The following is a 13,707-nucleotide window of genomic DNA, read 5'->3' on the forward strand; positions in this document are numbered from 1 at the left end:
CTAAAAAAACTTTTTTATACCTTTTTCATTTATGTATGGGGCTTATATTGCGAATCTTTCAGCTAGTCCTTTGAAAATATAAATGTGATTCCATGGTATTTTTCCAGGGGAAAAGGAATTGGGAAAGTCTGTTGATATTTCAGTCAAAATTTGGCGTTGATATTATGACTTAATTAAATTGAAACGCAATTTAATGTTGCATTTTTATTAAAAAAATATTTCTAAGAATTGGCCATGAAAGAGAAATCTATTAAACCTGGGTGTTGTGTACTCAGTATATTATTCCTGCCTCTTAATGAATATGGGACCAGCTCTTCATAAGATTGTTTTTAGAATTGCGTGAACACCTTTCCTATAGTAAGATCTAATCATTAAAATGCCAATATTATTTAAAAATATATATATATGCAGTGTTTTGTGCCTGTAGAAAATGTATGACTTTCACAGCATCTAAAATTTAATCGGGGGCATAAATATCAAGTAATTGTAAGAATGGCTGTACTGGTCCAGTCCAAGGCTCTTTCTAGCCAGAGTTCTGGCTTCAGCAGTGGGCATAAGCAGATGCTTAGGGAAGAATAAGGATAGGAGAGGTGGGTAGTATTTCCTGTCATAACCAATTCAGCTTCTAACTATTTTCTGCTCAGGGAATTCCTGAGGATGGTAATTTTTTTTTTTTGTCTATTTAGTAATCCTCAGTAGATTTCATTTCCAAGAACCTGTACAGTCTCCTATTAAATTTTGTGAACCTTTTGCATCCAAAACATCATTTGGCAAGGTATTGCACAGCTCACTTTCCCCACTGCATGGACAGCCACTCTCTTTTATTTGTTTTGAGCCTGACTTGTGCATGTTTCATGTGGTATACTCTTGTTCTTGTATAAGAAAGGATGGGGAATGGTCAATCATTACCACTCTCTCCAGGCCACTCATGGTTTCATAGACCTCCATAATGAGTCTTCCCCTCAACTTCCAAGTGATCTCTTTTCTAGACTTCAGAGAAAAAGCCTACTTCTTCATTCCCTACATAAAAATGCTCCAAACACTTGATTTTTCTCAGTTCTGGGTCAGAAGGCAGACTGCAGTGCCATGGATGCTGGAAATAATCTAAGTAAAGTAAGGGTGATTGGATAGCCTTATTTTCCACGTGTCTGCTTGTTGATTCAGTTCTAATGACATTACAACACAGTCTGTGGAACTTTCAAAGAATAACCTGCTTTGTGGCTCAGTAATTCAAAACGTGAGTTCTGCTTTAGGTGACTGGTTGGATTTTAATTATAAACTTGTTTTAAATAGAGGAGTAAGGTAAAAGGAAGTGAAACTGGAATAGTCTTGATTCCTTCATAGCATATTAGTCATAGTTCAGATTCTATTAAATGCCAGTTCTATGCTTAAGAAATAGTTTTGTGTGAGGAAGCTGGCCAGAATTTTTTAACTAGGGATTCTTGACTTGATCTGGCAAGCTATAAAGCATTTTGAAGTTTATCATCAACTCTAAGCAAAAATGTAGACTACAAAATGGATTTTTTGCTTCTTTTTGTAATAGAACACCGCCATCTTAAAAACACTTTGGTGCTCAATTAGAGAATGGATAGAGTGATTTCGAAGTTTATCGTAACATTGTATTAGAGTATTCCTTCTGTTAATAGGAAATGGAAAATGCCTGGAATGAATATCTGAAATTAGAAAAGGATGTGAGCCAGCTGAAAAAAACCTTACAGGAACAGATGAATAGTTCATTGGTATCTCAGGTAAGTCCATTTCCAGACACTGGTTTACTTATGAGATGATGTTGTCTGAACTTGAAAGCTATCATCTCGTAAGAGAAGTTCTCCACAATTTTTGCACTGTGTTCAGCTGTCATGTAGCTTAGTTTGCAAAGTTCAGACATTCTAACAGCATAGCTGTGCGGTAACTAGCTATCTTGCAGCATGTGTAATAGTTTCTCATAAGTTGTCTATGCAAATTTGTCATTATTTTATTATGTTTTTATTACATGCTGACATCTTGACACTGATAACGTATTTAATTTATAAGACTATGCAGGACTTCTTAGTCTTCCATTTATTTGATCTGACATTGTTGGCTGCTTTATCCATTTTTAAGAACATCAGTCGCTAGCTTGTTATTGTCATTGCTTGTTCTTTGTCATGTTCTTCTATTTATGGAAGATTTATCTCTGCAGATTGTTTTGTGAAGTGGAATAAGTGTTTAACAGCCATCGGTAATTGAAAGGCAACTTGGTTTTAAATCAATTATTCAGTTTTGAATCTTACAAAGAAGCTTTGTTTGAAGATAAGTTATTCTGTTTGCTGAACTGGATGTGGCATACCAGATTATTTCTACATACCTACTTGCAACTGGTGATTTTATTCTTAGAGCAAGGAATACAGTCGGGATTATTTTTCCTGTGTTTAAGCAGAACAGTTTTATTTAAAAGACAAAACACAAGGAACAAAGCTAATGTATACATTTTGCTCAAATCTTAGCCTACTTTTCCAAATATCCTGGACCAAAAGAGCTCACTAGTTAAATTTTTAAATTTATTTATTTGCAACAAATATCTGATCAGATATGAATTGAAGTCTATTTATTTTCACTATTAATGGATAAATGTTTTGGATCAAAGCAAGAGTTGTAAAACTTTTTTATATTGCATCAATCTTCAAAGTCCATTTTCATTTACTTTTAATTTTGGGGGGTGGGGGAGTGATTCAGTTTCTAGAGCCAGAATATTATGTAGTTGAGCTCAGCTGTAGAATACATCCCTCCAAAAAATCCCAGGGGTATTTTAGAATAACATCGTCTCTATATGAAGTTATTTGTTTAACAAAGGGAAATTACAGGTTTAAACAAAATATATTTTGTTAAAGTACTTAAACAATTTCCAGTTGTGCATTGAGCTTCCTTAAAATACTGGATGTGTGGCATGTGATTTAGCAATACGTATAGAAGGGTATGCAGTTTGCATAGAAAAGAAAGTTAACTCAGTTTTATTATCATCTCATATCACATGCATGTGTACTTATAAAAAAATATACATGCACGCACACACAAACTTATGCATGTTGTGTTGTATGTGTATACTTACATATATATGTTTATATATGTATGCCTACATATATTTGTCTTTGGCTAAGGTTTTAAAAAATGTTTCTGAATACCTATTTTGGACATACTAAGGGGAGCTGATTTTTTCAGAAAGTACTGAATGTTCTTAAAACTATATTACTTCAGAGAAGTCTCACTTGAAGTGAGGGTTATAATAGTTAGAGGGTTTTTTTGATCTCTGCCCAAGGGTATGTAGACTCAAGATTGTTTATCTAGTATTTTCCAATAGCATTAAATTAATGCACACTGTATTTTTTAAAAAATGCAGGCTTCATGGAATATTATTAAAAACTCAATAAATTTGCAGGCTTAAGTTGCTGTAGGAGACAGCTAATGTTGTTTCTATGTAGCATTAATTAAGAGGTTAAAAACTAAACGTTTCAAGCAGCTTGGTCAGAGTAAATCGTGGTTTTAAGAGTGTAGCTTCATTGTCTTTTGGTTAAGGGTTGGGGAGATCTGGGCATGCTGAACTTAACTGAGATGTGGTATTTTGTCAGTGATAACTTTTTAGTTGGTAAGTGTTTCTCTTTTATAAATCATTCTAAATTATGTTTTTGTGTGAAGGAAGTTAGAGAAATTGGTTTACCTCTCCAAGTTACCTTTTCAAGCTTGCCCATAAAGTATATTTATACCCTTTTGTGAACAGCAACCTTGGCTTTCATAATTTAAAAATAAATTCATCTGTTTATCTCTTAGATCTAGTCCATTTTTGATCTAAAATATTCTCTTCACATCAATATTTATGTAATGGGAAGATATAATATTAAAAGATCATCTGGCTTTTGTACATTACTGATTGAACATTTTCTGAGTGGTTTCAGAAACAGGATTTTTCTGTACATGTGGGGTTTTTTTAACCAGTTCTGAGGCTTGATCATTGTAAATCCATAATTTGGTTCCTTGTAGTGTGATTAATCTCAGAAAAATTAAATGAAATGTGCAAATTTATAGTTCGTATCCTGACAATCTTTCAAGATATATCCCATCTATCGAGCGAGTTTACTACAGGCAAATAACGTTCTCCATTTAAATGTTTGTGTTCTTGGCACCCTGTTTGCTGATCTATAACCTGGCTAAACATATTTTCTGATCTAAGACAGAAAGTGGAAAGCAATTTATATGCCTTCCTTAGCTCTATGAAGTGTAAGAGCTTTTACTAAAGGTTTTCGCTTTCAGGCTTATAGGATTAATTAGCGGTTATTTTGCAGCTCATGGCAAGTGATGGATTTCTAGAGTTCTTGAGCAGTTTCTCAGCAATTCTTAACTACAGTGTTTCACTGCCTTCTGCTTTCTTTAGTAAAACCAAGAGGAAAACAATATTATTAAGTTTATTCTTAATGCCAGTTTTTGAAGGCAGAATTACCAGGCTTTGATTAAGTAGATGAGAATAGCTATTTATGATGATTGCAGTGAACATCTGACTGAAGTGGTGGCTTCAGTAGCCAAGGTCTCTGGCTGCAAGATGCAATCAAAGGCGGAGTCCAGACTGTAGACAAAGCTTCCCTTTCTTTCCTCCTGGAAAGCCTCAGTAAAGCAAATAGGATGCAAGATGAGACGAAGTCCTGGAGCAGCAGCAGTATATTGTTTCAACCTATAATACATCATGTCCAGTAGGCCTAACAACCGAAATATAAGCAGAAATTAAATGTCAGCCCTTCTGAGTTAGTTTTTGTTTTATATTTCATCCATTAAAAGCCATTTGGAAGTTCACAGCAGTGTTCAGGGACACTATACTAATTTTTTGCTTTTTTTAATATTAGACATTTCCTGTAAATGTATTAAGATGAGTTTCGAAAGGCTGCCTTAGCAGTCTTAAGTGTGTTAGTATAGGATTTAAGAACAAAGTTCAAATGAAAAGGTTCTGTAAGCTCATTTTATGTAGAACATTAAACTAGGTTTTTGTAGCCTGAATAATATTGTAGAGAAAAATGTAGAGGTGTCTCTTTCCCCCAGTCTTCTATAGGAAGTCTTCCAAGACTCAGAAAATGCCCTAATAAATTTTACAGGCAAGATATGTTAGTTTGTGTTGGTGGTTTTTTTTATTATTATTTTAAAATAATTATTTAACTCATTTCTAGACTCCTGAGTTTTCATGTAAGTTCTGAAACATTAGTTTGGTTTTGGTATCAAAAGAAGGATAAGCCCGTAATAAATTAAAAATGAGATGTAACTGATTTTTCTTTTTTTCTTTTACTACAAACTTCAGGAGAAAACACAAATACAAAAAGACTTGTGGAGAATTGAAGATGTTACAGCTGGCTTGAGTGCAAATAAAACAAACTACAAAACCATAGTAGACTCTATCAAGAATCCAGGTAAGGAGAGCATAATTAAAACATAAAAAATACACAAATGCAGCTGAATCTTTGGATCTGTGCAAGTAGTCTAGAAGTTTGTTCTACTGCAGAAAATGCAGTTAATTCTGCTATTGGTTGCAACAGAAAACTCTTGATTGAGCACATTAACTTGGCGTTTCTTTGGTTGAGGAAGCAAAAAGGTTTTTTGCTGTTTGTTTTTCATGTACTGATGGCACTAAAATATAACAAGCCATAAAAAAGGGAACAATAATAATGGGTTAAGTTCTTCAAATTGCAAAAAGAGTTTCTGTCACATGCCAGGCTCATACCAGAGTAGTAGCTATTGTGTGTTCTGTCCAGGAGCTCCTCTCTGTGTTCTTCTCTGCCTTTTTTTTTTTTTTTTTTTTTTTTTCTTCCCCCCCTCCTCCTCCTTCTTTTTCTTCCCCCCCTCCTTGGATGCTGCCCAACTGCCCTTGCTGCAGTTGCCTTCCCCCTCCCTCTTCAGGCAGGTGTTTGGTGGGCAGAGCAACAACATAAGCTATGTAAAAGAGGAAGGGAAAGTGTGTGTGGTCTGCATTTCAATTGCTTTATTATGTTTCAAAGAAAAGACCTAGCCCATTGGGATAGCAAGAGGCTGTTAACACCTACTGTAAATTCACTTTATATTTAAAGTAACTTCGCTTACCTTTTACATACAGAGATAAAACAGTTCTGAGATGGGGAGATCTTATTTTATTTAAGGTATTGCTTTGAGTGCTTAGCCTTGTCTAGATCTATAGGCATCTTAAGGAATCTGTGGCACGAGGCCAGATACAGCCTAAGAACTGATTTCGTATGACTCTTGGGCTTTTCCTTCCTTCCCTCCCACCGCCCTTTCCAAGGAATTTTACTGGATGATATTAAAGTGTGTGTTTTTATTTTTGGCCTGAAAGGCTTGCTTGATCCTCATCAAGAAAATGTTTTCCACCCCTGCTATAATGTAACAGTCAAACATTTTTATGTCCAGAAAACCCCCCGTTTGTGTTGAAAGCAATGTGCAGAGTATTAGGGCTGTTTTATGAAGTCTAAGGATGTTAATTGCTCTTCTTACGAACATTATTGATAAGAAGCAACACCTAAACATTTGCATATTTCTCCCCTAGAGAGAAAAATAGTGCCTTCATTTTCTCAGTCTTCAGTGCCTTCCTTACCAGCTTCCCTTGCAACTGTGGAGAGCAAACTTTCAGTCCCGCAAAGCCCTCCACCCAGTCCGGTTAAATCCTCTCTGGAGGTTAGGCTGTATCCACAGCCTTATTTCCAAGCCAGAACACAGCATCAAGCACAGCAGCTGAAAAAAATCGAGCCGCCTCTTCAGTCACCAATTAAGCTAAAGCCAAAGGTTGTAAGTACTGCTCTTGTGATATTCATTCACCAATATTTCCATTTACTTCTGGCAGAAACAGTGAAAGTTTCGTGGTTTCACAGTGTGGAGGCACAACAGGGAGACACTTAAGGTGTTTGTATTGAAACTGAGCAATAGCACTTACAGGAGAATATAGCTGCATAACCTGGAGCTTTATGTACAGTAGCCGTGTACTGTTTTAGAACATACCAATGCAGAGTCTTCCTTGGTAATGCTTTGTGGTTGATTAGTTCTTTGCTTTCTTGGGCCTTTGGTTTTTAAAGCCTCAAGCACCTGGTGTGGACAGAGAGCATGCTAAAGCAGTCACAAATAACTCATATAATATAATGAACTTTCAGTCAGTTTATGCCAAACTGTTTTCACACTGTTTGCCAAATACCTGTGCTTTCCTGTCACCAGGAAGATGAAGCACCACCCAGACCTCCTCTCCCTCAGTTGTACAGTCCTGATGATCAGCCACCAGCTGTTCCACCTCTCCCGAGAGAAGCCACTGTCATCAGACACACATCAGTGCGGGGCCTGAAACGTCAGTCAGATGAAAGAAAGAGAGACAGAGAACTCGGACAGTATGTTAATGGAGATTATAGGGTGAGCACTCATACACCTATACACCTGCACTTCAAAGATACGTGAACCTATAATAAAAGGTATTGTCTGTAGGTCTTGTAATAAGGAGACAGAGATAATGGCAGAGAGATAGTAATGGCAGGGAGAGATCTATGCCATATAATAACGGCAGAGAGAGATCTAGTAATCCAGAAACAAAGCTTTAGGATTTGTTTTAAGTTTATTAAAACTTGCTGTCTGTGCTTTCATTTGAACTGATAAGTATTTTTCCATATAGGTGGAACTGCGTTCATACATGAGTGAACCAGAACTAGCAACGATAGGTGGTGACCTCAGCCAACCTTCCAGTGGTTTAATAAGCTCTGACAGTGGATACCAGACATTACCTACCCGTGGTAAGCCAGGAATTTATGTAGTTGATTTTTAACAGTACTGTCTGTATAGGAGCTTTTCTCTCCTAGGATTTTCTGGAGATGGTCTTTATCATCAGGTCATTTTTTTTAGGTGAACTATACAGTGGTGTGGAAGTCTAGACATTTTGTGCATTTTAATGGTGCCGTTACAGACAACCAGCCTTTTGCAAAGCAACTTAATATATAATGCTCAAAAAAAAGCATAGCAAAACATGAAATTAGCTGTTAGAATGTCTCCTATATTCAGAATTATTTTTCCTCATTTCTGTGTGATCTTTTACAAACTCAACTATTTTTTTTAAACACTTTTATTGCCATTGAAATGAAAGCGATAAAGAATAAGAACGTAATACTCCCAGACACTACATGTGACTTGACACTCCATCCCCACTGTGCTACAGTCCTGTAACTGTTTCACAAATGAGGATAGAGAGGATATTTGGGGAAGAGCAATTAATTTCTTAGCCATTCTTTTCTTTTTTTTTCCTTTCTAACCGTGAACGTTAAGGTTTGATTTTCTTCATAATGTGATTATTTGTATAGCTTATCTCCTGTTGTACAGCTGAGTTCACCCCATACCTCATTTAATATAAGCTTCTAAATTATTGTAGATATTTCTGAATGTTGATCAGTAGTGACCTGAAACACATTACTTTTGGCTGAAGTGAAATTTTATGCCTCCCGTGATCTTCTGAACTGCAAAATGTGAAACGTGAGCAGTTACTAAAATAGTAACCGGAATGTCATAGAAAAAGTATGATAATTTAAAAAAATATTTGACACTTGTCTTCCTTCTGTCTGTCATTTGGTTTTAAAGCATTCTCTTTTTCCTTATCAAGGTTTATCTGGATCAACTTCCAGATTGCACCAATCATCTACCATTTCATCATATGCAACACTTCGAAGGGATAGGTCCAAGGTAACTTTTAAACCCACATCTGAAGACAAATGTCTGAACTGTTCAAAATAGTTAAGCCCAGCATATATTTTGCATAGCAGGAAGTGGGATTTTAGTAGTATGGGAGAGGACCCAACACCTGTGATCTAGTAAAATCTCTAGTTTTTCTCTTTCTTAAATGAATCGGGAAGCAGACAGACAACTTGCTGCATTTGAAATAGATTTATAAAAGAAGGTTTAGAACCAAAAATCAGCAGTACTAATAGAAAGTATAGAGTTGAAATATGCAAATAAATGCAAAAATAATAGAACAAAATCATGTTCATTTAGTAATAAGGTAGGAGAAAGAGTTAATTTTTTGTATACTTCTTATAAAGTATTAATTACAACATATGTTTTGTGTGCCTTGTGACTTCTACAGGAGAGACCAAAGAGTGCCTTGGAACGTTTATACTCTGGAGACCACCAAAGAGGCAAGATGAGTGCAGAGGAACAACTAGAAAGAATGAAGCGACATCAGAAGGCATTAGTTCGTGAACGCAAGAGAACTCTTAGCCAAGGAGAAAGGCAGTCTGTTTCATCTCGGTCTTTCATCAGGCCCATTTCTGCAGACATAGGCTCAGTATGTTAGATATGCCTTAAAAGGACTAAACTAAAAATATCTTTGGATTTTTTTTTTCCTAGCAAGCACTTTCACTTGAGTGTGTGTGATGCTTCTAGTCTAATTAAATTAGTGTTACACCGTATAAAATGAGTTCAGAGAGTGTGAGTAACAGATGATCTTTTTTTACTAGTAGTTACAGTATGCATGGTCAGAGGTTAGTGTGCTGAGTGGAGATGTGAGTATATTGGAATGATTTTGGAGACATGATTGTTTTCTATTGGAATTGTGTTTAGAAAGTGTAAGAAGCTTGTACAGTTTTAAAACTGCTTCATAATGGAATGGGCCTTTTAGAATGTTCTTAATTCACCATGGGTATTTTTCTTTTTAATTCATAAATTAGGCTGCAAGATAGTTGTCGTAATAATCAGACCAAGGTGGTGTGTGTTTGGTTTTTTTAAAGAGATGATAAATGGATAATCAGTTTTAAAATCTAATCATGCTGACTAGAAATTTATGTAAGAGCTAATATGTTTTAATTGATATAAATTCTTCTTTAAAGCTCAAAATGTAGAATATTCTAATAAGGCTCAAATTTAAGCTGCTGAAGAAAAGGATTTTTGTTGCGTTCCGAGATTAAATGCTGTACAGACGATAAGTTCGTAACGATACATTTTGGATACTAACCAAAGCGATTCTAATTGGTGAAGTTACCCAGTTGCTCACTTGGTGCTAAACCAAGATTGTACTGTAATTGCACTTACGCTGTGGTCTTTTAATTTATTTTTTATTTGGCCCACCAGAGCTTTAGAATAATCACCTTGTTTTACCTAATTCATTGCACAAGATCTCTTGCTTTTAGATTCGTCACTCATCATACCTAATGCCTCTTTTTTGTTTGCTTGTTTTTAATTTGCAGTATTTTGTAGTTATTTTAAAATTTCTAACTGGACTACTCAATTTTTACCAGGCTTAATTGCATTTAGTACATGTGTGTCAATGCTAGCATTTAAAAAACCTTATAATATTCAGCCTTTCATTCCCACTGTTCAGTAGCACTAATTTACAGCCAGTTATTTGTATTTACTTTCCCAGTAAATACGAGTGCACTACTTGGAGACATTAATCTCTTTTGTCTTCTTCTGTTTTGCAATCACAAATTTATTAAAGATAGTGCATAATATGTGGGAACTGTAGAACTATAGTATCACTGTTATTTTCATATTGTAATTGGAAGAACTAAATCTGAGCTTCTTACGTTTCCTGACTCACATAACATACACAAGTTGAATTTAAACATCTTCATAACACTCCTTATTAACACTTGTGGCAAACACTTTATTTATAAATTTGGGTGCCATCTTGGTCTTTTTCTTGCTGTAAAGAATTTAAAAGAATCTTTCAGCCCTAGCAATGTTATGTAGAGGTCATCTCTTGTACCTATAGGGCTTCGATACGCAAAAAGCATGTTTGATAGCACAAATATTTACAGCATTACAATTATTTAGCAGCCAAAATGGCAAACAGTTAAATGTATAATTGAAGTGCTGCTCAGTATGTAACATTTGCTTTAAACATACGTTGTATGTGTAACTCTAATTTTTAATCGGTCAGCTCTTAAGTGTAGTATGACATTTTAGGTATTGATCACAGTACATGAATTCATTTGTTATATACAATGCCTTTTTAATGTAAAAGTCGCAACATCAAAGCCAATAAAAATACTGCTTCGTAATAATGGTTTGATGTTTTTCTTACCTATATATAATAACTTGAAAATGATGCTGTGTATTTAAAACATACTATGTCAATCAGGCCTGGTTTGAATATGAGTAGAAGAGTGAGTTTGGAGTACTCTCATGAGAAAACATTTTTTTCTCTTTTGAATTCTGTAAAGAAACATCTTAATTTTTGAGATATAATTGCCTTTTAGCTATTTAACTTTTTTAATATACATGGAAGATATGTGTCTTCTGAGTGAATATTGAGAGCTTGTGCATGAATAGGTTTCAATTAGATTTATTAATGCAAGTAGCATAATGAAGTCTAAGGACTTCATGTGAAGTTCAAACTTCAACCAAAACAAGCCAAAGATTTGTAACAGAAATACTAGAGGTGCTTTTAAGAAACATATAATGGCACATTCTCCTATTGATACCCTCAAATGCTTGAGGACATAATTTTTTTTTTGTTGTTCTTTTTGTCTCTTCTCTTTCCCACTGCTTTTAATATCGTGTTTCAATTCGGTATGGTAAAGTTGCTGAGATCTGCTGGACAGAATGATGCTGCAACTGAACTTAATTTTTTGAACAAAAAAGTGTTGGTAGTGTTCTTAAGCGTGAGTTTATATGCAGCTGTATTGTGTGTAGCTTTGAAGGAGCTATTATGCAATGATTTGGGAACTCTAAAATTATGTTGCTTAATTTAAATACATTCTGAATTTATTATTGCTAAATATTTACCTTGTAAAGACAGAATGTGAAAGGTTCTTCTTTATCTTTGCAGGTAGCTAGATACTTTACTTTAGCAAAGACATAAGGGCTTAGAAGTTACCAAATTACTATTTTTGAATTCAAGACAATGCTAGTACGTAAAATATTATCAGCTTTAATCACTAGGTATTATTCTAGACAGATACATAAAATTTTCAAGTTGCAATTCTCAACCTGCAATATATAAATACCCTTTCTGTGTAGTGATTCAAAATCACACAGCACTGCCTGGTTGGAATGCCTAGAAGTAGTCTGTCAGTCCATACGCTCACTTGTATTGACACCTGTGCTTCCAAAGATGTTTGTGTCTAGCTAGTTCCATGTTAATCAACATATGTGAAATTGTGATTAATACATTTGTTAGAATTCAATACTGCTGAATGTTATCTGTAAATTTAAACAACTCTTCAAAATCTGTGCAGCACAGCTAGAGATCAAATCTCCCAACCATATGTTCCAAGAAATACAGTTGCATTTTCTTCCTCTTGTCAGTTAAGGGGTTTGCTCTGTGGATTCTTTCAGCAATAGAGCATTTGCAGCAGTAGTAATGTACATTGCTAAATGATGAATTTGGCAGTGTGGTTGAATGCTGTTAATTGTTTTGTATCTATCACCAGTGGAAACGAGAGCAAGAATTTGATTTGCAGTTACTTGAGAGGGCAATTCGTGGAGAAGACAAGGATGAAAATGAATGGTTAAAAGTTCAGACAGTAGCAGTGACAGAGACAGACCTGGAGCCTCAAGACTATGATTTAGATATCAGCAGAGAGGTAACACTCATGATTTTTTGCTTCCTATTCTGTGCCCCAAAATACTAACCTTTCTAAGTTTTAGGTAGCAAATTCTTCTCTTTCAAAAGCTAGCTGGAAGTTTGAACTAAAAGGAGTCTTTTGGGTATTGAAAATGTATGGTCTGGCACTTAGAATCTCTGTAAGGTTTCTGCTTGTATTGTGTTTTAGTGGAGAGAAGAAATTGCAAGGTTGGCTGTACTGTTTAAAATATACATCTCAGGCTTTATAGAGGAAGAAGTGATTAAGTTAGGCAACGTTATATAAATTGGAAAAAAAGATGAGAAGACATCAAGCATATTTTCAAATAAGAAACAGCAATGAAGTAAAAGTTAGTTCCCCAGAGCTACCTTACTCTTCATTTTGACTGGCAAAACATGGTAGATAAGAGGGAGCACTGCTTTATCCTGGTCAGAACAGAAAACACCTTTCTGTCGGCTTTTCAAATGACTTGGTGGGTGTTCTTGAGCACTAGATCTTTTTTCAGCTCTAGTAACTGAGTATTTGTTTGCAATGCGATTGAGCCATCTGGTGGAAAGGAAAGAATATAGCAAGTGGAAAGATTTCAGTAGGTACTATGTAGGCATTGTGTAAAATGCCATGGTAGATGGAAAATCAGTAAAATTATTAATGATAATTAGACTAGTAAGCACCTCTACTCTTCTGAAAGCTGTTGGCAATGTATCACTTTAGAGAGATATTTGTAAGAGGTTGAATCTGTGAGCCATTATCTGTTGATCTCTATGAATGAATGTGTCTTTCAATTAATCTTTGTGTATTTTCTACAGAAAATGCAGTGCTCCTGTAAACTTCAGAAACAGAAAAAATACTTCCCTTGTATTGCCTTTCCTTGTTGCACTCTGCTATTAACTTTTTTCCCAGAAGGCCTCCAGGACTATGTGAATCGCATACATCCAAATTAGCGCCGTAAGCCTAGGATAGGAAACATTTTTGCTTATAGGCCTTTCTGTCCTACTTCAGAAGCAGGTCTGAAGCTCTGAATGTAAAGCTTCTTCCTCAGGTTACCCAGGTTGAAGTAAAATGAATCAGAGGGAAAAGACACTGTTAAAAGGGCATCAGCTTATATCCAGAGGGAGAGTTTAGCATCAGGTACATGTATTGACTGCAAATACCTATGCTT

General features: G+C 35.3%; 1 protein-coding gene across 1 annotated transcript in view; it reads left to right on the forward strand.

The window, feature by feature from the left end:
- PLEKHA7 (pleckstrin homology domain containing, family A member 7) overlaps window positions 1–13,707 on the forward strand; it is a 79,247-nt gene that overhangs the window by 59,143 nt on the left and 6,397 nt on the right. Inside the window, exons 15-22 of the mRNA XM_009328614.1 lie at window positions 1,647–1,748; window positions 5,315–5,423; window positions 6,548–6,786; window positions 7,207–7,395; window positions 7,652–7,769; window positions 8,627–8,706; window positions 9,107–9,307; window positions 12,396–12,548. Of these exons, the coding sequence (XP_009326889.1) occupies window positions 1,647–1,748; window positions 5,315–5,423; window positions 6,548–6,786; window positions 7,207–7,395; window positions 7,652–7,769; window positions 8,627–8,706; window positions 9,107–9,307; window positions 12,396–12,548 (1,191 nt within the window). The remainder of the gene's footprint in view (window positions 1–1,646; window positions 1,749–5,314; window positions 5,424–6,547; window positions 6,787–7,206; window positions 7,396–7,651; window positions 7,770–8,626; window positions 8,707–9,106; window positions 9,308–12,395; window positions 12,549–13,707) is intronic.

The sequence above is a fragment of the Pygoscelis adeliae genome, unplaced genomic scaffold (genome assembly GCF_000699105.1).
Source record: "Pygoscelis adeliae isolate BGI_AS28 unplaced genomic scaffold, ASM69910v1 Scaffold166, whole genome shotgun sequence".
Taxonomy (NCBI): domain Eukaryota; kingdom Metazoa; phylum Chordata; class Aves; order Sphenisciformes; family Spheniscidae; genus Pygoscelis; species Pygoscelis adeliae.